General features: G+C 41.0%; 1 protein-coding gene and 1 long non-coding RNA gene across 2 annotated transcripts in view; one reads left to right on the plus strand and one right to left on the minus strand.

Moving 5' to 3' along the window:
* Positions 1 to 6,665: 6,665 nt before the first annotated feature.
* The window catches only part of LOC308611331, a 30,757-nt gene continuing 10,645 nt past the window's right edge, over positions 6,666 to 26,777 (minus strand). Inside the window, exons 2-3 of the long non-coding RNA XR_014014847.1 lie at positions 22,430 to 22,513; positions 6,666 to 7,061 (exon numbers count right to left, since the gene is read on the minus strand). This is a non-coding gene — a long non-coding RNA (uncharacterized lncRNA). The remainder of the gene's footprint in view (positions 7,062 to 22,429; positions 22,514 to 26,777) is intronic.
* Positions 10,392 to 15,979, plus strand: LOC308611329 (spermatogenesis-associated protein 31A6-like; the record flags this gene model as incomplete). The annotated part of the gene is made up of 5 exons (XM_081260155.1): positions 10,392 to 11,061; positions 12,004 to 12,061; positions 12,404 to 12,464; positions 12,693 to 14,604; positions 15,971 to 15,979. The coding sequence occupies exons 1-5, from the start codon at positions 10,879 to 10,881 to the stop codon at positions 15,977 to 15,979; spliced, it is 2,223 nt and encodes a 740-aa protein (XP_081116281.1). The 5' UTR covers positions 10,392 to 10,878.

Here is a 26,777-nt window from a genome sequence, read left to right on the forward strand (position 1 = left end):
TCAACTTCTATGCATTTTCTTGGTTTTTAAATTAGGGGCAACTTGATCTTTTTTTGATTTTACAGCTCTAACATAGCTAAAGCTGGCGTTCAGGTCCTTTGCCCACTTACCTACTCTTCATAATTATTTTTATTAAAAGAAATATATTGTGGTATAATATAAAAATATACTAACTTGAATGTACACTTTAATGAATTTTGACAAATTTAAATATTTTGTAACTCTGTTTCCATCAAGGTAGACAATTTTCCTATTACCCCCCTTTGCAGTTTTCCCTTTCCTCTTTGCAGTCACTCTCTACTCCATCTTTGATACAGGCAACTGCTGATATGTTTTCTGTCACCATAGATTCATTTTTCCTTTTCTAGAAAGTCATATAAACAGAAACATAAAGTACATACTCTTGTGTGTCTAGCTTTTTTCTCAGCATAGCGTTTCTGAGAGTCATCCTTGTTGCATTCCTCATAATTCTATCCTTCTACTGCTGTATGATATGACATTGTATGGATATACCAAACTGGTTCACCCATATAAATCTTGTTGGAGATTTTCTGATGATGGCCATTCTGACCGGTGTGAGGTGATACCTCAGTGTAGTTTTGATTTGCATTTCTCTAATGATTAGTGATGTTGAGCATCCTTTCATGTGTTTGTTGGCAGTCTGTATATCTTCTTTGGAGAAATGTCTATTTAGGTCTTTTGTCCATTTTTAGATTGGGTTGTTTGTTTCTTTGATATTGAGCTGCATGAGCTGCTTCTAAATTTGGGAGATAAACCCTTTGTCAGTTGCTTCATTTGCAAATATTTTCTCCCATTCTGAGGGTTGTCTTTTCGTCTTGTTTATGGTTTCCTTTGCTGTGCAAAAGTTTTTAAGTTTCATGAGATCCCATTTGTTTATTTTTGTTTTCATTTCCATTTCTCTAGGAGGTGGGTCCAAAAGGATCTTTCTGTGATTTATGTCATAGAGTGTTCTGCCTATGTTTTCTCTAGGAGTTTGATAGTGTCTGGCTTTACATTTAGGACTTTAATCTATTTAGAGTTTATTTTTGTGTATGGTGTCAGGGAGTGTTCTAATTTCATACTTTTACATGTACCTGTCCAGTTTTCCCAGCACCACTTATTGAAGAGGCTGTCTTTTCTCCACTGTATATTCTTGCCTCCTTTATCAAAGATAAGGTGACCATATGTGTGTGGGGTTATCTCTGGGCTTTCTATCCTGTTCCATTGATCTATATTTCTGTTTTTGTGCCAGTACCATATAGATGCTGGAGAGGGTGTGGAGAAAAGGGAACCCTATTGCACTGTTGGTGGGAATGTAAATTGATACAGCCACCATGGAGAACTGTATGGAGGTTCCTTGAAAAACTAAAAATAGAACTACCATACGACCCCACAATCCCAGTACTGGGCCTATACCCTGAGAAAACCATAATTCAAAGAGTCATGTACCAAAATGTTCACTGCAGCTCTATTTACAATAGCCAGGACATGGAAGCAACATAAGTGTCCATCATCGGATGAATGGATAAAGAAGATTTGGCACATATATACAATGGAATATTACTCAGCCATAAAGAGAAACGAAATTGATGTATTTGTAGTGAGGTGGATGGACCTAGAGTCTGTCATACAGAGTGAAGTAAGTCAGAAAGAGAAAAACAAATACCGTATGCTAACACATATATATGGAATCTAAGAAGAAAAAAAAAAGGTCATGAAGAACCTAGGGGTAAGACGGGAATAAAGACACAGACCTACTAGAGAATGGACTTGAGGATATGGGGAGGGGGAAGGGGAAGCTGCGACAAACTGAGAGAGTGGCATGGACATATATACACTACCAAACGTAAAATAGATAGCTAGTGGGAAGCAGCCGCATAGCACAGGGAAATCAGCTCGGTGCTTTGTGACCACCTAGAGGGGTGGGATAGGGAGGGTGGGAGGGAGGGAGATGCAAGAGGGAAGAGATATGGGAACATATGTATATGTATAACTGATTCACTTTGTTATAAAGCAGAAACTAACACACCATTGTAAAGCAATTATACTCCAATAAAGATGTTTAAAAAAAAATCTTGGATATTTTGGTCATATCCAGTTTTACCTATTATGAATAATGGTGTTACACATTTTTGTGAACAAATTTGTGTGACATAAGACTTCATATCTCTTGGATAAGTATGAACTATTAGGTAATTGCTTGGTCATATGTAAATGTATATTTAACTTTAAAGCTTTCATGCTACAAGCCCATTAACAATGTATTCATGTTTCTCTAGGTCCACACCAAAACTTGACATTAACAGTTTTTTAAATTTTAGACATTATAGTGGTATGTAGTGGTATCTCATTATAATTATAATTTATACGTCTTTGATGGAGCAATCTCTAAATATATATAAATTATATATACTTAATATATATGTTGTATACAATATATGTAAATATTTTAATTAATTTTTATTGGAGTATAGTTGATTTACAATGTTGTGTTAGTTTCTGCTGTACAGCAAAGTGAGTCTGTTATACTATACATATATCCACTCTTTTTTAGTTTCTGTTCCCATATAGGTCATTACAGAGTACTGAATAGAGTTCCCTGTGCTATACAGTAGGTTCTTATTAGTTATCTATTTTATATGTAATAGTGTGTATACATATAAAAAATATAATTAGGCACTTAAAAATAAAAGGAAGACATGCAAATAGCCAATAGACATATATTCATAGATACATATACTTTACATTTATATATATAACATATCCATAAATATATTTTTGCCATTTTCTCCCATTGGATTGTCTTTTTATATTTGAAGTGTAAAAATTCTTTAATCTGTATGTAAGTTCTTTGCCAGATATTGATATTGCAAACATTTTCCAAGTTTGATCTTTCCTGTTGATTTTCTTAATTTTGATTTTTATTCAGCAGAAATTTCCCTTTCCTCTGTGGTTGTCACTGCCTTGTCAGGGTTGGGTTCTGACCCCTAGTCGTTGGAGTAGAGGCCGTCAGATCTGTTTCTTAGCTGTGTTTCTGATCTGCGGTGTGAGGTCGGGAGGACTGGAGCACTCCCACTGGGATAGAAGCCATTGAGTATTCCTCCTCTGGAGGTGTTCACCTGTGGGTGTGCTCTGTTTTGTCTCCTTTCGCCCATTGTGTGGGCTTACAAACTACATGGCTGTTGGTACTGCTCTCAGTCCCACCTTAACCATGGTTATGCCGGCAACTGGCCCTGGTGACTCAGGCATCATTTTCACCAGGCCACTGGCCCAGATCCACTGAGGTCAGGTCCCAGGACTGCAGTAGTTATGTACCTGGACCCACTATGTGAGATATGGAGGCAGCTCAGACTCTGGCCTGGCCAAACCCCAGCATGTATGTGCCCACAAAACCCACAGCTGCTAAAGCCAGACCTGTCTCAGCTGCAGGAGCACTTGTCCATTGGGATGTTCCCAAGTGCTGAATTTAGGAAGCCATCAGAGGAAGTGTAATGCCATGATTTGCACAGCCATGAGGAGAGATTTCAGCTCTTCTTCCTTAGTTGCATGTTCCCTGGAACTCAGCTGTGGTTTCAGCCCCATCTCTGCATGTGGGCCACCCACTGGCGTCTGCTCCCAAGGGTGCTGGAGCACACGAGCTTGTCAGGCAGGAGGATGTAGAAGCGGCAATCAGGGCAGGCAGGCTGCCCAGGTGAGAGGGTGCTGGGTGGCTATGGGATGTACGAGCCTGTCAGGCAGGAGGGAGTCAAGGTGGCAAGCTGGGCAAATGGGCCACCCAAGCAGGAGAGTGCTGAGGTGATGATGGCTGGGGGCATGTGAGCCACTCTGGCAGGAGCCCTTCCTAGTGCCTGTGGAGGCAGGGGCCGGTGTGTGAGGAGAGAGGCTGCAATGGGGGCCCCGCCCTTTGTGCATCACTCAGCAGTGGCACTTTGCTTCTATGCTGGTCTGGGCTTCCTCCAGGAGCATTCCTTGTTGTGGAGCTCCTCACTCCTATCCCCTTGAGCTGTCTCCTCACAGCCAACATCATTCCCCTTCCTGGGTCTGCTCTTCAAACCCCACATTCCAACACTCAGCCCCCGTGTGCACCAGTGGTCACCAGTGGCTGGGGCATGCAGAGCTGTGGCCAGACCATCTGTGTAGGCCTCACTCTCTCCTGCCTGCCACAGACTGGCTGCTGCACTGTTCTCTGAGCCACCAAATTTCTCCTTCTGCCCCAGCTTCTCTCCCCGCTGCTTCCCCAGATGCGGGAACCTCTTCTCACCTTCAGCTCCGCTCCCCTGCCCAGGGTCACAGGTCACGTCCCACTTCATCTGCTCTTCCTTTTCCCTTCTTCTTTCTTTCGTCCTACCTGGTTACGTGGGGATCTTTCTTGTCCTTTCAGGTGCCTGAGGTCCTCTGCTAGTGTTTATCAGGCGCTCTGGGAGAATTGTTCCATTGTAGATGTTTTCTTGATGCATTTGTGGGGAGATATGAACTCCACATCTTCCTACTCCTCCGTCTTCTTGACTGACTAATCAGCAGTTTGAGTTTTAAAAGGCCACTTTTCCCCCTTTTTTAACCTTGGTTTCAGGTTCTACCTAATTTAGCTAATTAGGCTCAGTCTCAGGTCATTGTGGTCTGTATTTACATTTCTGATTTGTACCGATTTGCAAGACAAAGACAGTTGCTTTTAATTCCCCAAAGAACTGGCCTGTCACCTAAATAATATTGAAAGATTGATTTGCCCAACTACGTTTTCTTTAATTTGCTTTTCTGTATCAGTGAGAAGATTTCCAACTAGACTGAAATTTCAGAATTCTATAGTCTAGAACTTTATGGTTTAATTTATCATACCTTCAAAACTTGCATAAGGCATTCAACAAAGACCCTCTTTCTGAGTGCACAGATTAGACCCAGAGTAAAGTCTCCATTCTTTATTTTTATTATCCCTTAAATATTAGCTGTCAGTTTTTACTTTATATTGTATAGGCTCAGGTAATCCCACTGGTTTCCTTTAGTATGTTTAATTAATATTTCCTTCATATGCCGTCTTGTAATATCAAACAGGGGAAGAATTTGCCAGTGAAACATGTCTATCCCACACAATATAATTAGGCAAAAGAGAGGTAATTATCTTATACAATGCCCATTTAAACATACCAATTTTTATAAAGACTCTGGGGTCCCCAGAGAGTGGTTGAGCCAAGGGACTCAGGCACTTTTGTCAATCTTTTAACTTGATTAATTGGTCTAACTTTTGCCCCAAGTAATTGTTGGTCAGGTATCTCAGTGTAATTTTACATGTATAAAATTTATATGTAATAAAATATACTTATTTTAAACTGGGGTAAATAGGGCAGACTTGTTTGGGTCTGGCCCTTTAATGTTGATGACAAGTAGGAGATCCCTTTGGCCCATCCAATCTTAGGTAGTATTGTATCCAATCTTTGATTTATCTCATTAATGTCTGTTTTATTTATCCCACTTTAAAATAACCATCTAAAGATTTCTTATTCATTTAGAAGTCCCTTTAAAATTTTCACCTTGTTGGGAAAAAGTTTTTAGACTTTTCCTTCAGTTTTTTCCCTGTTACTTAACCTAATTAACAATAATTATTCTAATGTTTTTATTAGCATCTGTAAGACCCATTTAGGGGAAGCAGAGACCACAAATAAGGTTTCCCAAACCAATTTTTTGGGTTTGTTTGAAACTAAAGGAGTTTTTAGGTTAACCATTATATGTCTAATTTCCCACATTTCCCCCCATAGGAGCCAATGAAACAGCTGTTTATAATGAGAGCTCTCTAAAAATTTACCAATTTAGAAGTTTCTCCAATTTGAAGGATCCATGATCTGCCCATAAATGAGGTATACCTTAATAGTGACTCAAACCAATAAGACGCAAGAGGCTTCCCCACAAAAGAGTGTAAAGGATGCTGTCTAAATAAGATCCAGAAAGTTTACTCCCAAAAGTAGTTTAAGAAAGTAATGGTCTTTGTTGTACAGGCTGACACAATGAAGGTTAAGATGGCAAAAAGCCCCTGAGAGTCGTACAGTCAGACAAAAGACTGCTCAGAATCCCAGTCTATTTGACTGGCTGCCAAATGTACACCATATAAGTACTTTTGGATGGTAGTGACCAAGTTCTCAAAACACACACACACACACACACACACACACACACTCTGAAGAATATCAGAACACTTACATTTCAAAGACACAGGAAGAGAAATGCAAGTTTCCCCTAGAAAGCCTTTTGTTTTTTTGAAGTCAGAATTCTGAAAAGATGTTTTTATCAAGCCAGCTTTTTCTAACTTAACTGCATATGCAATAAAAGAGTCCTATCTTAGTCATTTTTAGGGCAAGATTTTCTTTAAGTCCCAAGTAAGTAAGCACTTGTAAATGTAAATTTTGTATGTACATAAACCTGGCCAGGATATCCGTTGGAGGCTGGAAATCTGTTGTTCCTTTTTCTTTTGTATTGAAAGCTAAGTTCCCCATTCTGAGTTCAATTTGTGAAGATCACTTTTATTTTGACAAACTCTATTAAAGTAGCCAATTCAAGGAAGACAGGTTAGTCTTCCACCTAATTACCCAGTCCAACTTTACTCAGTGTCTTTCACCTGAGCAAAGTCTCCCCAGTCTTTCAACTGAGGATAAACCACACAGTGTCTAAACTGGGCAAGATCTTCCCAGTGTCTTTTAAGTGAGGCTAACCCACTTGAGCAAAAGTCTTCCCAGTGTTTTTCTACTGAGGATAAGCTCTCAGTGTTTAAACTGAGTAAAAATCTTCCCAGTGTCTTTCACTGAGGGTGACCCAGGTACTTCTTCTTGAAACCAAGTTTCAAGGATAACCTACTACTCAAGAGAAGAGTTTAACACCACTGAATAAAACTTAGGATCATCAACCAAAACTGGAGATCCAAGAACCAGGAGATACTCACCCAAATTCGTCTGGACACTCTGAGAAAGCGGACAGGCCCAAGAAGCCTCTGCTGGCGCCAGGACTCTGGATCCTCATAGAGTTCAGGCAAAGAAGAAAAGTCTGCTCTGGGCCCCTTCATTGGTTGCCAAGACTGCTGACTGAAAAATATGCACAACCCAAAAGGAGGATTATGTTTTATTTGGCAGATTTTCTGAGGACTTAAGCCCAGAACACAGCCCGTCAGATCACTCTGAGGAACTGCTCAGAAGACCTAAGGGAGGAGTCAACCAAAACCAGGTAGTCAGAACATCAAAAGATTACTATTAATTAAAGAAAACTAGACATCTCAAGTTAAGGACTTTAGCACTTTTCTATGTATGAGAAGATGAAAGAATCTGGGCTCCGTGAAATCATTCCTTTGAGATGCACCTTAACTCTAGAATCAGTACCCTGTTTTTCTCCATCCCGAATCCCCTCAAGGTGCTCAGTTGAGGGTTCCTGCTTTGACGTCTGACTTGATGACTGCAACATCCTTTGTCTACGGATATGGCAGGGAATATTTTTCATCCACGGGTAAGAAATTGAGGAGAAAATTAACATAATTCAAGACATAAAACCATTACAATATTAAAAATTCCCAAATGTCAAACAAACATAAGTACCCTTGACCTGTAAAATGGAAGATGCCAAAGAAGGGGAAAAAAGAAACACTAAAGAAAATGTAGAAAATAAAGCATAAAATAAGATGGCAGAAATCAATAACAGTAGAACAATAATTAAATAAATCAAGATAAATGTTATCATAAGATTTTTAAATTTCAAAAAAAAACCCCATCAAACAAAACATATTGAAAATAAAGTCATAGAGAAAATTTAGAGAGCAAATATGAATGCAAAGAAGACCTGTTAGGTAGTTAGTGAGACGTTAGCAGCAAGGAGGTGACAGTGGTGGGAAAGACAAGAAGAAATTGAGTCACACGCAGCCACCTGGGGACCCTCCCTTGACTCCACCCAGAACGGGAGAAACTATGGTCGGGTGGTGGGCAGCTTATCCTGATAAAGAGAGGCACAGCAACACCAGGGGACTTCTCCAGGCTGTGCATGCCCAGACCAGACAGGCGCATAACCTACAGTAAATCCAAACTCATTATACCATAATTACAATAAATTACATGTGGTTTTGCCCCTCACCCCACCCAGTAGGAATCTCTTGGGGATTCAAGGATGAGAGCATGTGCAGCAGAAAGCTTGTTACATAGCTCAGGACTGTCAATCAAATAATGATCCTTGTCACTCACCCCCACCTCTCTGCAAAATGCTCCTTAAAAGCACTCGTAAGCCTTTCTAGGAATGTGCTTTCAATTTGCAGAAACAGTACACCCATCCCCCCCCACCCTGAGAGTGTACCTTTGCTTCGATATACTTTGCTTTGGGCCTGCTTCACTTCGCTGAAATAGCCTGTTCTCAGAAACAGCCTGCTCTTTCTCTCTCCTCTCTCTCCCTCTCTGAGAGTGTACCTATGCTTAAATAAACTTTGCTTTGTGCTTAAGCTTAACATGGTAGTTTGCGATCCTTTGCTTACTATCATGGAACCAAGATAGCTGGTCCAGGCCTTCCACTGACCTCCTCGGTTGAAGCTATTTTGTTACAAAGCATGTCCACATGGTGACAGACCTAAGTCTAAATTTTGATAAAAGGTTGAATTAAGGTGAGAATATCATATGGGAGGAAAAGACTGTAGGAAAAATAGTAGATGTAGGAGATATGTTTGTGAAAGTGCACATTCATGGCAATATAGCCAAATAAACTCACATGCTCACGTTCCCACTAAAACTGTATAAAATTATGACCAAGAAGCAGAGAATACACATTATTGTAAAGCCCTCATGGGGCATTAAGACATATTTACCATGTGAATCCTTCAGTGAATCTTGTGTTACTGCTAAGGGATAGAAAGTGGTGTCATAAGGGAATTTTGTGTAAGACTCAAAGCTCCCTTTCTATATGGTTCAGGCTGGACTTGAAGCTTCAGGGGCCTGGGAGGATGGGGCAGGAAAGGCAAGGCACACTCAGAAAAGAGAATACATACATAACACACTAGGAATATCTGAAGAGGCTGCTCAAGACCTGGCTCAGCCCCAAGGGTTTGACTCCTAGTCCTACTCTTCACCCTACAGCCCGTTAGGGTCAGGACCTTGGCTCCCCTAACCCATTCCTAGCTTCCGGGTATAGAATGAGTGCACGTCTGAATGTTAATGTTCTCTCAAAATTTACATGTTGAAATCCTACCTCTTAAAGATAGGAGGCGGGGCCATGCAAAAGTGCTTATGAGCTTTCATGAATGGGATTAGTGCCTTATAAAAGAGACTCCAGAGATATCTCTAGCCTCCTCCCATCATATGAGGATACAGAGAGAAGGCTCCAGCTGTGAACCAGGAAGAGAGCTCTCACTACGAGGTGGCCATACTGGTGACTTGATCTTGGGCTTCCCAGCCTCCAGAACTGTAATAATAAATGTCTGTTGTTTTTAATCTACCCAGTCTATGGTATATTGTTATAGCAGCCTTAATGGATTAAGACCACATATTTCAAAATTTATCTGGAGAGTGGGGACTGTCTTATCGTTGCAAACTAAGAAGTTGGGTTGAGACAACATATGAAAGATTTTTTTTTAAGTAGAAAATTATGGATTATTGGATTTGAAAGTACTAGATTGGTTAAGGAAAATGAGTACGTGTGTGTGTGCGTGTTTGCAGTGTGTCCCAAAAGTTTTTGTGCAGTTTAAAGATTTACTAACTCCAGAATTATAAACACTATAAACTTACAAAAACATCATTTGAAGGTTTAACTGTTACCAGATGCAAGTCTGTGTGCCTGATGCACAGTGAGGCTAAATACTGAAACATCAGAATTTGGAGCAGAGAAAGGTTTACACAGTGCCATGCAAGAAGACACGTGGCTCATGCCCAGGAAAAACCCCAAACTTCCTGAAGGCTTTCAGCAAAGCCTTTTTAAAGGCAAGGTGAGGGAGGGGCATGGCTAATTGTTGCAAATATCTTGGTGTTGGATCCTTTGTTCTAGCAGCTGGCCAGATGGGTCAGATCCTGGTCAGGTCACGTGTTCCTGTAAACCTCCAACAAAACAATTATTATTCTCTGTTCTGCAACTTTTTATCTCCATGAATGGGCTCTTAAAAGTCAGAGCCTTAGCAATAGGCTATCCTGTATATTTCAGGCTATAGGCAACATTGTTTTCCAAAAAGTGCAGAGCCAGCCTGGGTCACAGGGATGGACAGAGTTAGCTCCGGCAACAAAGCATAAAGATTAAAGTAAAGAAGATCTAATGTGGAGTCAGATTTGTTCTTCCCTATTACATAACTATTTATCATTCTTTCATACTTATGAATTTTGAAAAATAAATTATTTTAATTTTTGTGTGTAGTTCCCTCTGATAGAAAATGAGGCAAAACATACACTATTCACAATTCACAAAACTAAATAAGTGTAAAAGAAATTCAAGTTCTATCCCTGGGTTTACACAAGACACAAACATGATGTGGGAAAGTTGGAGCTGAGGACAAAGGAAATCCTGAGTAAAAATGTCTGTGAAACAGCCAGTCTTCCAGGGTCAGCTTAAGATGTTCAAGAGTTATCAAATTGGTGGGCCTCAAGTAAAGGTCTCTAATGGATGAAGGAACCAGGTTCCAGATGCAATGAACAGAAAATTGGCTAAGGTCTCTCTGACAGGATGAGAGTAGTTGGAAGGAGGGATCTGGAAGCCCCAGGAGGGTGCAGGTGTCTGTGGGTCTGGATGGGAAGGCGGGGCAGTGATTCAGCCTGTTTCTCTTATTGCCCCTCCCCCACACTCAGGAGCCCTTTGTGACAAGGCCACAGCTCTGTGATGCAGGCCTGGGGTTCTGCCATCAAGTGAACTCCCAGTGCTCTGTTGCCTGAGGGCAGCAATGCAATTCAGAAGATGGAGAATCTCTTTTCTTCGAAAAACATTGTTGCTATCTGGCTGAGATGCAGCCCAACTTCCTGGGTGATTAATATCATCCTTGGGTTCCTGTGTGGACTGGTGCTCTTCCTAATGTTACTCCCCTGCTTCCAGAGTAATCCATTCTTAGCACCACCTAGGAAACATAGAAACATCAGGAAGGTAAGAAACCTTTGGCTTAATCCCAGCAGAGATTATCTCTTTTTTTCTTATTCTTGTTTCCACTTTTCTAAACCACCTAGAGAGACTCCTGAGATGGGAACTCTCAGAAAAGTATAGAACATCATCCTTCTAGGGAAAAGCCAGGCCAGAGAGGGGTTAGAGTGGGCATGAGGATTTCTAGCCTAAGATCGTAGACCAGGAGTTCAGGTATGGTAGAGGGCTCCAGGGCAAGTCCCAAATGCAGTGACTAATAATGGTCAAGGACTGGATTACTAAGAGTTCAATCTCTGCAGGAAGGCTGACCCCTGAGCCCTGGTTCACCAGCCACCTACCCACAGCGGGTGTCACAAGTGAGACCTTCCTCTGTGTTGGGGCTGAGCCCCTGAGAGCCTGAGAGAAGAGGCTGGAGTGGAGGTCTGGCCTTGGGAAGCAGAATCCTATCTGACAAAGCTCACGTGGACATTTAGGTCTGAGAATGTGTGTGTTTCTTGATCAGAGGAACAGTGACAGAAGAAATCTATGGTGATTAAAACTTAAAAAATCCTTCTTGGGCTTCCCTGGTGGTGCAGTGGTTGAGAGTCCCCCTGCCAATGCAGGGGACGCGGGTTCGTGCCCCGGTCCGGGAAGATCCCACGTGCCACGGAGCGGCTGGGTCTGTGAGCCATGGCCGTTGGGCCTATGCGTCCGGAGCCTGTGCTCCGCAACGGGAGAGGCCACAGCAGTGAGAGGCCCGCGTACCGCAAAAAAAAAAAAAAACCTTTGCACGCTTCAAAGAAGAAAAACTGAAAATATTGTTATCCACTTTAAAAATAAGTAAAAGGGGAAGAAAACCCACAGAGTTTTAGTTAAATGTAGAAAGTCATGTTGTTCATGAACACAGCTTGCCTAGATAGAGGACAGTGAGAGTTGGGTGTTCGCCCCTCATTTTTTCTTCTCTCTCAGCATCAAGTAGAGCTGAAGGGGAGGAGCAGGAGTAGGAAGAAAAGTGGATCTTTGAAAGGTAAGCCTTTGCCATTCAGCCCTGCGCGCCCCCGAGAGTTAGCTTCCATCTCTCCTAACCCTGAGGGCCCAGCTTCACGGTCTCTGAGGATGCCAGTGGCAGAGCTTATTCCTCAGGAAACAGAGCCTGAGCCTAATTAACGTGGAAGCACTTTGCAAAGGACAAACCCTTTTCAAGTGAGACTTACCATCACTGTCAGGGACATGTGGCCTTGGACACTGATACTTGGGCTCCAGAGTCTAATCCTCCAAAGATTTCCCTTAAAGGGCCATTGCACTCAGCCTCCTGAAAGACTCTTAGGCCTCTGCCTTCACCACCATGACCCAGTCTCCTGATTTCCAGCTTGCAGAGATTGCCTGGAAGAACTGGAGGGGACTCACAACCTGGTTTCACTTCTGCAAAGGTAAAGAATCTTTCCCCTTCTCTCCTGGGTCGTCCTTCCTCCCAGAGCCTATAATGTGACCCCAGCCCTGGGAGGGGGAGCCATGGGAGGGCGTGGCTAAGGCCCTAGAGTGAGGGAGAGCAGGAGCTTTATGAAGTCAGTGTGGGGGCAGAGGAGGGTTCTTGGGCTGCAGGTGCCCACCCCTGCCTGTCCTGTCCAGCCATCCTGGCCCCATCTGCTCTCCTACAGCTGCCTGGGGAGGCTTCCTGGCAAGGACAACTTTCATCAGCTCTCATGTCAAGACCCTCCTGGTGAGGCGTGCAAAGCAGTGCCTGCTGGAGCCTGTGGAAGACACTGCTTGAAGGGTCGGGAACCCTGCATGAACACCTCCTGTAGGGTTTCCTTCCTTGATCCAGACACTCGAGAGGTGCTGGAAGCACATATTATACGGTTTGGGGTAAAGCACAGGTGGACCCTACCCCTCAAGGTCCTCAAGGCCATAAATGTCTTTAAGTTGAAAAAGTTCCAACCCTCCACCGTTCTGCAGTTTGCCTCTTCCCCTGCAGCTACCTGTGTGTCTGGGTCCCACTCAACAGTCCAGTTTGCTGAGTTCCTGGAGAAACCTCCTCAGGCTCATTCAGGAGAGAAGGTGAGAACAGAAGAGTCAGTTCCTACCCTGAAGAGGCCTCTCCTTGTCCCCTCAACTGTGTGTAAGGAAATCCAGAGTGCCCTGGGAGCGATTCCATCTGGTGACTGCCATGGGCCCTCAAAGGCTTCTCTGACTGGACAGGAGGGCAGGCCACCTTCTCAGTCCCTCACACTCAGCCTTGTGGGCAGAACCTGGAAGAGTGAGACTGTGGAATGGGTCAAGAGGGACAGCCTAGAGCCAGGTCCAAGTTCAGCAATGGTCAGGAATGAGCCAAGAGAGGAGAGTGGTGGTCAGGCCTCAGGAGACCCCTGCCATAGGGTAACAGTGATGGAGGTGAACTTAGGATCCCAGTCTTTGAGAGGTGAAGAGGCCAGGGAGGCTGTGGAGGCCAAGGAGTCTCCTGCTCTTCAACCACAGTCTCGTGTTATCTTGGAAACCAAAGTGTTGACAAAATCCCAAACCACAAATGTACATATGAGGAGTTTAGAGGTGCCAGGGGCCAGTAAAAGTTTCCTACTACCTAGAATGTCTGTTTTCCAACATCCAGGTGAGCCATGCCTTAACATGGAGGTTGCTAGTGAGTTTAACTCCAAAGTAAAGGTACAGTCAGACAACCAGCTTCAGGACTTTCCCAAACACAGGTTCCCTGCTGCAGACAACTTGGCTTCTCAGGTGCCTCAGTGCCATCCCCAGAGAGTCCCCACCAGAGACAGGTTAGCTTCCCAGGAGCCAAGTGGCCTTATGGAAGCCCAAAGGAGCAACCTAGGGCAGCAGGAGCCCAAAACTTCAAAACTCCAAGACTCATGGAAGAGCCAGAGCAAGATGATTGCCCCTACTTACAAAAGAGAGGACTGTAGGGGGCATAAACCAGGAGAGCATGAAGAAAGGTTTAAAGAATTAGGGACCTCTCAAGCTGGAAGTATGCGCCACCCTGCCCAGGTCAGGGGAATAACGGACTCTATTGGGAGCAGATGTCTCCAGCGCATGCCAGAGAAGAAACATAGCCCTCCAGAAAGCCTCTTCAGAAAAAGGATGAGGCTATTTTTAAAGTGGATTTTCCCCAAGAAAAAAGTCAATGGTCGAGATGCTCTGCAAAAAAAAAAGCCCATATCAGCCACTGCCCGGAGTCACGGATCAGTCAAAAGCAGATCAATCTTGAAGAGTGAGACTGCTGAGGGTCAGGCACGCATGGCAGCTGTTGGACAGATCCTAGAAGAAAAAAGAGCAATTCACCATGGACTTCATGCCACAAAGTTAAATGAACACAAACTGGAATTCCAAGTCCCAGTATGTGGGTGTTTCTGCTACCATAGGCTTACCTCCTACCCAGAGCAAGGGAGAATGATGGGTTATACAGCCTGTAGTCATAAAGCCACCTCCAAGGGCCAGAGTTGTTCTATGAGGGAAAGGAAAGTCAGACACCAACATAGTTTGAAAAGTGTAAGGTTCGAAGATGAGCAGCTGGGCCTAAGGTGCCTCCCATCCTTGCCCCCCAAGAAGGGTTTGTTTCTAGTTAGTACCTGCCAGTATGGGCCAAGGATTCCAGGTGCCCCAGCCCGCCATCAACACTGTCCAAGGCATTGTCATCTTTGGGGAGGTGTCTTGCCTGGTCGACAGTAAAATCCTTCTTTAGTCTTCCCTTTAGTAGGAAAACATGTCTCCAAGTAAAAATTCAGTCCATGTAGAGAAAATGATTTTCTCATTAGCACATCCAAGATATTTAGTGTTCCCCAATACATGTATATATATATATTTTTTTTTTTCCTAATAAAAGCATAGTGTAATGGCTGCTGTCTGTGCTGTGCACTTTGTCTTCTAGAAGGGATGGGCATGGAGGGAGGTGGACAGTAGCATCACAAGCTTGCTCCTTGTCTCGTGTCCCTTCATTGCACCTTATAATACTGTCATTACACAAACCAAAATTACTCTAACAATGAGACGGGAAAAACCTATGAAACCCACACCCAAGGATCTGGTTCAACCAATCTTTCTCCTTCTTCTATGCTACTTTGAACTTTATGCAACTGTAGTGGATAGGTTTACACGATAGGGCTGGAGATTCCAATTCAGTCTCCAGGAAGTGTCAGAGCCAAGTGGATGGAAGTTTGGGGGGAATAGAGTATGGGCTCTGAGTTCAGAAACAGGAGAAAGCTTGCCCCTGGATCTCTTGGTAGGGAATATACAACATCTGCTCTTAAGAGTTCCTTCTCTCTCTGATGAAGGCTGGGATTGAGATATGCCCTATGAACCCCTTTTAGCTTAGCCATAATAAAATGTACAGCATCACCCTCCCCCACCTCTGTTTTTCCTATACTTTAGAGCAGCAGCAAGGATGGCATTTCCAGCTGTGTGTGTGTAGGTGAGGGGAGTATCAGGGAGGCTGCTGAGGGCTGTGTTGAGTCCAGTCCCATATAAATGAATGGCTATGTTCATGGGTCACCTACCTTCCACTCTATGTTAACCCCAGAGAAGGAGTTTTGGATGAATGGAATAGGGGTGTGACTGTGGGTAGTAACTACCTGATGGTCAAACACTGTGAATTTAGGGTGGGATGTAGGTGTAGAAAAATCACTGGATCCAAGGAAGGAGGCAAAGTGGTACCAGATTCCCATAAATGTGCAGTTCTGAAAGAGCAGCCCCCTGACATACAACCACCATCTAAAGGCCTAAAGGGGAGGAAAAGTTAAGGGTCCAGTAGCTCATCATGGCCCCACCCCAGGGTCTCTACCCTATTCCAACTCTAAGATCACAGACCTAGAGAAACCACCTTTAGGTCAAAACAGAAAGTCAAACTTATAGAAGTAAAGCAAATCAGGGAAGGTTAATCTCTTAATACTATATTTAATAAGCTTACACATCATCTCCTCTTGACTTTTAGAAAGGATAACTTAACAATAGGTGTAAAAGCCAGGACTAGGGAACTTGGGATGTGACTCCTAGTCTGGTGACCTTCACATAAACACATGGCCCAAGGACTGCTCCAGGGGAGAGGTGGGGACTGGCTTGTGATTGTGTAGTAAGCCTTGCCTGTCTCCCAGTCCTTGATCACCCCAGAGCCTGGCAGGTGAAGAAGCAATCAGACAGGATTTGTGGTGGTGTGGAGGTGACCTGTGCAAAGTGGATGGGGCCGGGTGCAATCCAGGAGTGTTCCACTGATCTGCTTCTGGCACAGCTTTTCTTGTCTCCTGACCCCCATCCATATGGAAAAGCAGGGAGATGAGGAAGAATTTCTCTAGAGTGATTTGGTGCTTTCTGCCATGTGCAGGGCGCATGGTGGACACAGCTCCAGGTGGTGTCTTTCTCAGTGTGGAGATTTCTGTTCCAGCTGATGCCCCTGATCCAGATGACAACAGAAATGGACCCCATCCCCCATCCCTGTCAGGCCCCTCAACACGTGGAAATGCTGTGACCTGGGGTGGAGGGGGCAGAGTGAGCACAGGACTGCTCACACCCCTGGTTTCTCCCTGGAGCCAGGCCCTACCTCTGGGCCCCAATTCCCAAGGCAGCCTCCAGAATGGGCACAGCAGTGAGAGTGGAGCCAGGACTTGTGGGAGAGGTCGGTACCCAGAGGAAAGAGTTGACAGGGCTGGGACCTGAGCCTGGCTGCTGCTGGGTCCTCTCAGGGGCACCCAGAAGTGAGTTCTGGGAATATGGGGAAGCTGGACTTGGACCTCTCGGCTCCTGCTGGGAGAGTGCCACAGACAGGTGATGCTGATGGAACAGCAAGAAAACAGAAAGAAGCAAGTCCCTTTGCCCTTCTCTTGCTGCTCCATCTTCCATAAGGTACAGTAAGACAAGAAATTGAGAGACCAAAAGAAAAAAAGAAATGGAGAGACCCAGAGACAATACACAAAGACTTCACAGACACACCTCTCAAGAGAGACTTCTCACGCAAACACCTTTCTCAGAGATCACATACTGAGACCTCACACAGGGACCTCATGTTGCTTCACAGACCCTCAGACAGAAACCTAGCACAGATTTAACAGATTTCCCAGAGATACCTTCCAAAGGGACCTCATACAGAGACTTCACACAGAGATCTCACCCAGAGACAACACACAGAGACTTGGCACAAAGACCTCACAGAGACCTCACATCTATTCTTCAGTATCCATTGACAAGTCTTTCTTAGTGAATAGGAAACCACTTAGCAAACTGGCAGCATGATAAATATATCATCAGTTGTGCCCCTCTGAGATCCACCAGACACTCACTGTCAGCATTACTCTAAATGGGGAAATGTTTGAGAAGTTTTGTTCTTTTGTAATGTCACTGCCTCTGAACAAAAGAATTATACATTCCAAATGTAGATTTGCAAATTTCATTGTTAGGTGTTCATTAGCTTGAAAATCACAAATTACATTTTTTTATTTTTATTTATTTTAGAAGAATGAAGAAAATAATGTTTATTTCTTAGAAATGCATGTAGTACTCTATTTTTTATTTTTAAAAATTTTTATTGGAGTATAGTTGATTTACAAATTTGTGTTAGTTTCAGGTGTACAGCAAAGTGAGCCAGTTATACATATACATATGTCCACTTTTTTTAAAGATTCTTTTCCCATATAGGCCATTACAGAGTATTGAGTAGAGTTCCCTGTGCTATACAGTAAGTTATTATTATCTATTTTATATATAGTAGTGTGTATATGTCAATCCCAATCTCCCAATTTATCCTTCCCCCCTTATCTCCTGGTAACCATAAGTTTTCATTTGTACCCTTTTTTTTTAGGAGAATCACAAATTTTAAGCACAACTAGAACACTGTCAGTCTCCAGTGAGGGAAAATATTTGTCCAGTTTTAGTTATCATCCAGTCAAATGGTATCTGGCACATTTTTTACTTTATTGAGGACAAAACTTAAACTTGAGATGGCTTACTTGTTTCCTTTGGAAACATAAGAAAAACCTGCAACAAAGGTACTCTAGGAATGAAATAAACCAAGAAAGAAGCATCCGGACTCACATTCACTTCCCAGAGGGCTGTGTAACTAGCACATTATTTTGCACATAATAGCTTGCATCAGGTTTGTGGGGTTTGCTTTATTTTTTAACAGGCCAATAATCATGTGAGGATTTTTCACAAGTCAAATTTCTGGTTTTAAATTTTACATTCTGGCAAAATTATGCTTCTGAATATTATTTTATTTCTTAAAATGTGGTAATGCCCTAAAATGATATTACACAATCATAACGTTCAGCTAACATACTTAAAAAGATGGGCTATTAAGGCTTCATTCTTAAATAATTCTATGAAATGCACATTTTCTAAGACATGCAGTTAGGATCCATTTTATATTCATTATAGGGTTAACACATTGCTTTAAAAATTTTTGAAGGATTATAAAATATATGACTTAGCCTATGCTTGACATTATACATGTTACCTCATAAAATTACTGAGGGAAGGATACCTGAATATCTGAATTGAAGGTAGTCTACATTTAATCTACATTTGGCTTATAACAATGAATAATGAAAGGCTTTCATTTATTATATATCTCACACTTTCCAAAGGGTACACTTCTAAAAGACTACTGATTTCTCACTGCTAATAAGCAACCTATTGTCCTTGCCTTGGTAAAATCTATTTTAATGACAGCTGGTTGTCTCCCAGATTATCCATTGGTATTACAGCGTCGCGGTCTTTTAAGAGGAGCAGGGCTGACACGAGGACTCTGGGCTTATTTCTACAAGAAATTTAGTTTTTCTATTCTCCTAATTAACAAATGTATAAGTATTAATTTTTCACTTTACTCCCTTACGTCGTTGAATCAGAAAACAATGGGCTGTGGTCACGTATGTCATCTAATACTCTATCAGATCACTTTGTTTTAATAGTGCAGCTTACTCAGGTAACTTTACTGATCCGAACCAAATGGAATCAATTAGGAAAAAGTTCACACAGGAAAATATCCTTTTCAAAGTTGACTATTTTAACACAGTTAAATAAGCGATTATTTTTTAATCCTTTGAGTTAAAATTGTTCAGGGTGGCCAAGAAAGTCTGGAAACATGAAAAATGTCCATAAAAGCACTTTATTACTATAATACGTTGAATGTGTTGCTCCTCATTATTAATTCACAGTTCATTAAGCTGGGCAAAATCACAATGAGCAATGTGCATTAAAGCAAAATTCCCATCAATCATTTTCCATCTGCCATACATTGTGTCAGATGATTTGTGTGTCTAATTTTCATGGAAAAACTTGTACTTTTACTCCAGAATAAGAAATCAAAGGGGATCAATCTATTAAAAAGATATTAATATTCCCAGACTCTGTGGCCTTCAGTATTTTCTTTTTAAGAAGATTCACCTACTGAAAATCTTATAAATATTTTTACCATTTAATATGCCCAGACAAAATGGATACAAAAATTAGATAAAAGAGAAAACAACAAAAACAGATCCCCTTTGTTTTCAAAACATTTGATGTTTACATCAAAATATTTTGTTGAAAATGAAGTGATTTTTAATCTATAGTTAAAAGACACTCTAATGATATTTAGAACATATTACAGATCTGGATTTTTACAAATAGATTTTTATTTAAAACAGGTCTCACACTGGTATCAATAAACCAGGCACTCTAGAACAAAATGTGGAGATGGCAATTATGCGATGACTTTTTAATACTCCGAGGGAAAAAGAGTTTTTCCAAAGTAGTCCATCTACAATATTAACCCTTAAGATCTACTCCCCTTGATAGGTTTCAATATTATTTTCTGTTTTATACACATTTACTTTATAATTAACTCCTACAGGAGGACATTTCTGGAAATGTTCCCAGATATCTACAGCCACACTTTCTGTCATGATCACACCATGGAAAAAGTAGGGAACATCCAGATCCTGATGATCCAGGGGTTTCATAATTACCCCTTTGAGGTCAGTCAGAATTATAATCATTCCCAGAACAGGGTTGGTCTTTACATTTGTGCCCCTAGACATGCAGATTGTAACACTACCCACCCAAAGGCAAGTTGTCTTCCTTACTCAGGTTTGCAGGGGCACCACTCACTGTGGTAGCTAGAAGAGTCCGTTGCCCCCACCCCGGACCTGCATTCTGTACTCTCCACAGACACATCGTACTACAAATATACAAGTGGTGCTGATGAAACTTCCAGAAAGCTATAAAATAATGCATGCCAGGCATGGTAGATGAGGATTTAGAAAATGCTAACATCTTCTCTAGGAAATAAAGGTGACATACCTATGTGGCTTTAAGCATTTTTGTGCATTAGCTGGCCCCCTGGATCTGGGAAACAGCATCTGATTTTAAAGTTTCTCAGCCTCATTCTCTGCAGTGAAATCTGAAGCTCTTCCTTCCTTCTCTGAGTCCAGAAGCTGGAATTGATACAGTCTGCTCTCTGTGATTTCTCTCTACCATTTGTTTCCAATGACCACTTCAACTCAGATATCTCTCAAATCAGGGATCACTCCTAAACTTCAGGAGGAAGGTCACTGCCCTTTTTATTCCCACCACAATTTTATGCTAGTAACCCTTTACAGTGTCAATAAACTTATTTTGTAGAATGTGCCCCCTGGACTCCACCTGCTAAATCTGTTTTTTGGGCAAATCATTTGTTACTTACCTAAACAAATTTTATAAAATCATATTTCATAAAATTGTATTTTATAAAATGTTATTTTCTTATTTTATAAAATTGGTAAATCTAGGGATTTAGGCTTAATTATTATTTTTAAAAATGTTGGTACTCATTTTGCCAATTTTTCTCTTTTTACATATATCAGAAAATATGTTAAGAACTCAACTGTGAAGATACCACTATTTTTATTTTTTTTCACTTTTCGTACTTAACTTTTATAACAAACCTTTATTATTGCACAGGAAACATGAAAGTTTGTTCCTTGGAAAACATCAGTCTTAAGAACGTACTAAGTTAAAGCTTAGCATGTTAGATCTGCGAGTAGCCTTGCCTTTTTTTTTTTTTTTTTTGCGGTACGTGGGCCTCTCACTGTTGTGGCCTCTCCCGTTGCGGAGCACAGGCTCCGGACGCACAGGCTCAGCGGCCATGGCTCATGGGCCCAGCCACTCTGCGGCACGTGGGATCTTCCCGGACCGCGGCACGAACCCGTGTCCCCTGCATCGGCAGGCGGACTCTCAACCACTGTCCCACCAGGGAAGCCCAACCTTGTCTTTTTTTTAATGTTTTTTTCTGAATTGTTAAAAAAAAAAAAGCCTTAAGAGCTTAGGAACAGAAGCAAATTGAGAATTAAAATCCAACTCATTCAAATGAAGTTTGTCAGAATAGTTTGTGTGTGGAGAGGACAGCTTCTAGGCACTTCAGAGAAACCAGCAGGACAGAATTGAGAATATCCAGCACCTTACAGGGCTTCTCACAGAAATGCTTTAATGCAAAGAGGTGACTAGATTTCACAGGGAGACCAGGGAGAGGATGCAGAGATAATTAAATCACATTCAAGCATCTGTTTACCTGGGAGGTAAGTTCCTTCATATTGTGGTCAGATGCTGTTTAGGGGGACACTGGTGCAGGGGAGGTGTTGGGAGGATGAACTCTTTTCTGAGTGATTTTGCAAGTGTGAAAATTCATCCAACAGAGATGCTAGAAAATTTTGCTCCTAGTAGCGAGCGTCCAACATGATATTTTGGGACAAAAATATGTATTTGGAAGAATTTTTCACAGAAGAGCAGTGATGGGAGGAAAAGATACATATGGGCCTGGCTAGTAATATTCTTCCTTCACAATTTTCTTGTGGGTTCCTGAGGCCTGTTGTGACTGCTTGGAGACCTGGTCCCCAAGCAATGGCCCTCTTTGTCATACTCAGGGTAACCCAGGAAGTTGCTTGTCTGAAGCAGAAAAGGTTCTCCCTTCCACTCATGTCCTCTTGCTGATCAGATGAACACATGGCATCATCTACAGCTGAGAGGTGTTTGTTAACTAGCTTTGTTTCATAGGACACAACTCATATATACTCTACAGTAATGTTTATCCCTGTCTTTTATAATCTCAAGGTAAGAAGTAATCAGTGTTAAAATCATTCTACTGGAATAACAAAGCACATGATTTTTTTCCCCTAATAGTGATTGTATTTGTTTGCTAGGGCTGCCATAACAAAATACCACACTGGCTACTAGGTGGCTTAAACAACAAAAATATATTTTCTCATAGTTCTAGAGGCTAGAAGTCCAAGATCAAAGTATCAAGTTTAGTTTCCTTGAGGTCTCTCCTTTGATGGCTACCTTCTCGCTGTGTCCTCACATGGTTGCCCCTCAGTCTGTGTTCTAAAATTCCCCCCTTATAAAGATACAAGTCATATTGGATTAGAGTCCATCCATATGATCATTTTACCTTAATTTTCTCTTCCAAAGCAGTATTTCCAAGTAGAAGTTAAGCTTACTGTACAAGCAATCAGGTATTTAATAAGAGGCATTGCTATGGAGACAAAAAAACAATGGTTAATAATTGAGGCAAATTTCGGATCAGTTTTTGAGTTCTGAGGGTAGACAGTTGAGAAGATCTCTAAATGTCAGGGTTAAAGCATCTTTTGTAGTTTGAATGTCCATCAGATGTTCAGGTAAACTTTCTGAGTGGTCCATATAGCAACAGGAACGAAGAAGATTGTCTAAACATGAGCTGCTGTGGAGATTTCTCTGAAGTTTATATTAACGGTAACTACCTTCAGTTTGCAGGACTTCAGAAAAAAAGGCAGTTTTAGTTGCAATGATTCCAAGTCAAAAGGGTGGGAGAAAATTTGGAAACACTAGTTTGGAGAGTTGTAGTCAGGTAGTGGAGGAAACTAGAAAAATTCAGGATACAGTTCAGTTTTCAGGTAATTAACAAAACTTCAAGGAAAATTAATAGCACTAGAATCTAATATCCACAATACGTATTTTGGTTTCTATTGAAAGATAATTTTTCCCTCTAAAATCACCCTCATTTCTATCAAAGATAGCCAAATTAAGACAAATTTGTTTGCAAAATAAGTCTAGATTCAATAAACTTGGTCTTATTTATATAAGTATAGCAAGGATTGTGACTGACCATATAGGCTTGTTTTTTATTTTTATTTTTTGCTTTTATTAAGAGAATTTATTGCCTCTCTCTCCTCCCAATAGCTCAAACGTGAAGAAGCAACATCAGAGGAAGACAGACAGACAAATGGCTCTTTGAGTTTGTCCTTCTTGGCACTGGTGAAGGAAGAGGCAGCTTTCTCGAAGTTTTTATCTGCTTAATTGGATGTAGTGGAGAAAGGCAAGGAAAGTCAGAGGATAAGTGAACAGGCTCTGCACCTACCAAGGATGTGTTATCCTCCTAATCGTCCCAGTAGGAATATTCCATTCATGTTCTTTGATCTGATCCTTGCATTGGAAGACACTTCTTTTTTTAATCTCTTTTTTAAATTTAATTTTTATTTTATATTGAAGTATAGTTGATTTACAATGTTGAATTAGTTTCAGGTGTACAGCAAAATGATTCAGTTATACATATACATATATCCATTCTTTTTCAGATTCTTTTGCCATATAGGTTATTACAGAATATTGAGTAGAGTTCCCTTTGCTATACAGTAGGGTCTTGTGGATTATCTATTTTATATATAGTAGTGTGTATATGTGAATCCAAACTCCTAATTTATCCCTCCCCATACCTTTTCCCTTTAGTAACCATAAGTTTGTTTTTTAAGTCTGTGAGTCTGTTTCTCTTTTGTAATTAAGTTCAATTGTATCATTTGTTTAGATTCCACAGATAAGTGATATCATATGATATTTGTCTTTCTCTGAATTACTTCACTTAGTATGATAATCTCTACATCAATTCATGTTACTGCAAATGGCATGATTTCATTCATTTTTATGGCTGAGTAATATTCCATTGTATATATGTTCCACATCTTCTTTATCCATTCATCTGTCAGTGGACATTTAAATTGCTTTCATATCCTGGTTATTGTGAATAGTGCTGCACTGAACACTGGGGTGCATGTATCTTTTGGAAGTATAATTTTCTCCAGATACATGCCTAAGAGTAGGATTGCTGGATCATATGGTAGTTCTATTTTTAGTTTTTTAAGGAATCCCATAATATTCTCCATAGTGGTTGAATCAATTTACATTCCCACCAACAGTGTAGGAGGACTCCTTTTCTCCACACCCTCTCCAACATTTTTGTAGTCTACAGTTTGTAGACTTTTTGATGATGGTTACTCTGACTGGTGTGAGGTGATACCTCATTGTAGTTTTGATTTGCATTTCTCTAATAATTAGCGATGTTGAGCAGATTTTCATGTGCTTTTTGCCCATCAGTATGTCTTCTTTGGAGAAATGTCTGTTTAGATCTTCTGTCCATTTTTTGATTGGGTTGTTTGCTTTTTTGATATTGAGCTGCATAAGCTATTTGTATACTTTGGAGATTATTCCATTGTCAGTCCCATCATTTGCAAATATTTTCTCCCATTCTGTAGGTTGTCTTTTTGTTTTGTTTATGGTTTCCTTTGCTGGGCAAAAGCTTTTAAGTTTTATTAGGTCCCATTTGTTTATTTTAGTTTTTGTTTTCTTTCCTCTAGGAGGTGGATCCAAAAAGATATTGCTGCTGTGAAAGAGTGTTCTGCTTGGATTTTCCTCTAAGAGTTTTATAATATCCCATCTTACATTTAGGTCTTTAATGCATTTTGAGTTTATTTTTGTCTGTGGTGTTAGAAAATTGTTCTAATTTCATTTTTTTTACATGTAGCTGTCCAGTTTTCCCAGCACCACTTATTGAAGAGACTGTCTTTTCTACATTGTATATTCTTGCCTCCTTTGTCATAGATTAATTGACCATAGTTGTGTGGGTTTATTTCTGGGCTCTCTATTCTGTTCCATTGATCTATATTTCTGTTTTTGTGCAAGTACCATACTGATTACTGTAGCTTTGTAATATAGTCTGAAGACAGTGAGCCTGATTCCTCCAGCTCCATTTTGCTTTCATAGTATGCTTTGGCTATTTGGGGGTTTGTGTTTCTATACAAATTTTAAATTTTTCTGTTCTAGTTCTGTGAAAAATGCCATTGGTGGGGGCTTCCCTGGCGGTCCGGTGTTTGGGACTTCACCTTCCAATGAGGAGGATGCGGCTTCGATCCCTGGTCAGGGAGTTGGGATCCCACATGCCATGCAACCAAAAAAAAAAACAAAAAAAAACAAAAAACAAAAAACAAAAATCAAAGCATAAAACAGAAGCAATATTGTAACAAATTCAATAAAGACTTTAAAAATGGTCCACATGAAAAAAGTCTAAAAAAAAAATTCCACTGGTAATTTAACAGGGATTGCATTGAATCTGTAGATTGCCTTAAGTAGTATAGTCATTTTGACAGTATTGATTCTTCCAATCCAAGCACATGGTATATCTCTCCATCTGTTTGTGTCACTTTCGATTTCTTTCATCAGCATCTTAGAGTTTTCAGAGTACAGGTCTTTTGTCTCCTTAGGTAGATTTATTCATAGGTATTTTTTTCTTTTTGATGTGATGGTAAATGGGATTCCTTCCATAATTTCTCTTTCTGATCTTTTGTTTTTAGTGTATAGGAATGAAAGAGATTTCTGTGTATTAATTTTGTATTCTGTGACTTTACTGAATTCATTGATGTGGTGTATCACACTGATTGATATGTGGATATTGAAAAATCCTTGCATCCTTGGGATGAATCCCACTTGATCATGGTGTCTGATCCTTTTAATGTGTTGTTGGATTCACTTTGCTAGTATTTTGTAAATGATTTTTGAGTCTATGTTCATCAGTGATATTGACTTCTTTTTCTTTTTTTGCAGTACCTTTGTTTGGTTTTGGTATCAGGGTGATTATGGCCTCATAGGATGAGTTTGGGAATATTTCTTCTTCTGAAATTTTATGGAATAGTTTCAGAAGAACAGGTGTTTAGTGTTCTCTAAATGTTTGAGAGAATTCACCTGGGAAGCCATCTGATCTTGGACTTCTGTTTGTTGGGAGTTTCTTTTTTTTAAATAAATTTTTAAAAATAAATTTATTTATTTATTTTATTTTTGGCTGCATTGGGTGTTTGTTGCTGTATGTAGGCTTTCTTTTTTTAGTTGTGGCAAGCGGGGGCTACTCTTCATTGCGGTGCATGGGCTTCTCATTGCGGTGGCTTCTCTTGTTGCAGAGCATGGGATCTAGGCACGTGAGCTTCAGTAGTTGTGGCATGCAGGCTCAGCAGCTGTGGTTCGTGGGCTCTAGAGAGCAGGCTTAGTAGTTGTGACCCATGGGCTTAGTTGCTCTGTGACATGTGGGATCTTCCTGGACCAGGGTTCAAACCCATGTCCCCTGCCTTGGCAGGTGGTTTCTTAACAACTGCGCCACCAGGGATGCCCTGTTGGAGTTTCTTAATCACAGTTTCAATTTCAGTACTTGTGATTTGTCTGTTCATATTTTCTATTTCTTCCTGCTTCAGTCTTCGAAGCTTGTACCTTTCTAAGAATTTGTCCATTTCTTCTAGGTTGTGCATTTTACAGGCATATAGTTTCTTGTAGTAGTCTCTTATGAGCTTTTGTATTTCTGTGGTGTCCATTGTAACTTCTTTTTTATTTCTAATTTTATTGATTTGAGCTCTCCCCATTTTTTTCTTGATGATGCTGGCTAATGGTTTATCAATTTTATCTTTTCAAAGAACCAGCTACTAGTTTCATTGATCTTTCCTACTGTT

This window comes from Mesoplodon bidens (assembly GCF_964165515.1).
Source record: "Mesoplodon bidens genome assembly, contig: HAP1_SCAFFOLD_486, whole genome shotgun sequence".
In the NCBI taxonomy this organism is placed as follows: domain Eukaryota; kingdom Metazoa; phylum Chordata; class Mammalia; order Artiodactyla; family Ziphiidae; genus Mesoplodon; species Mesoplodon bidens.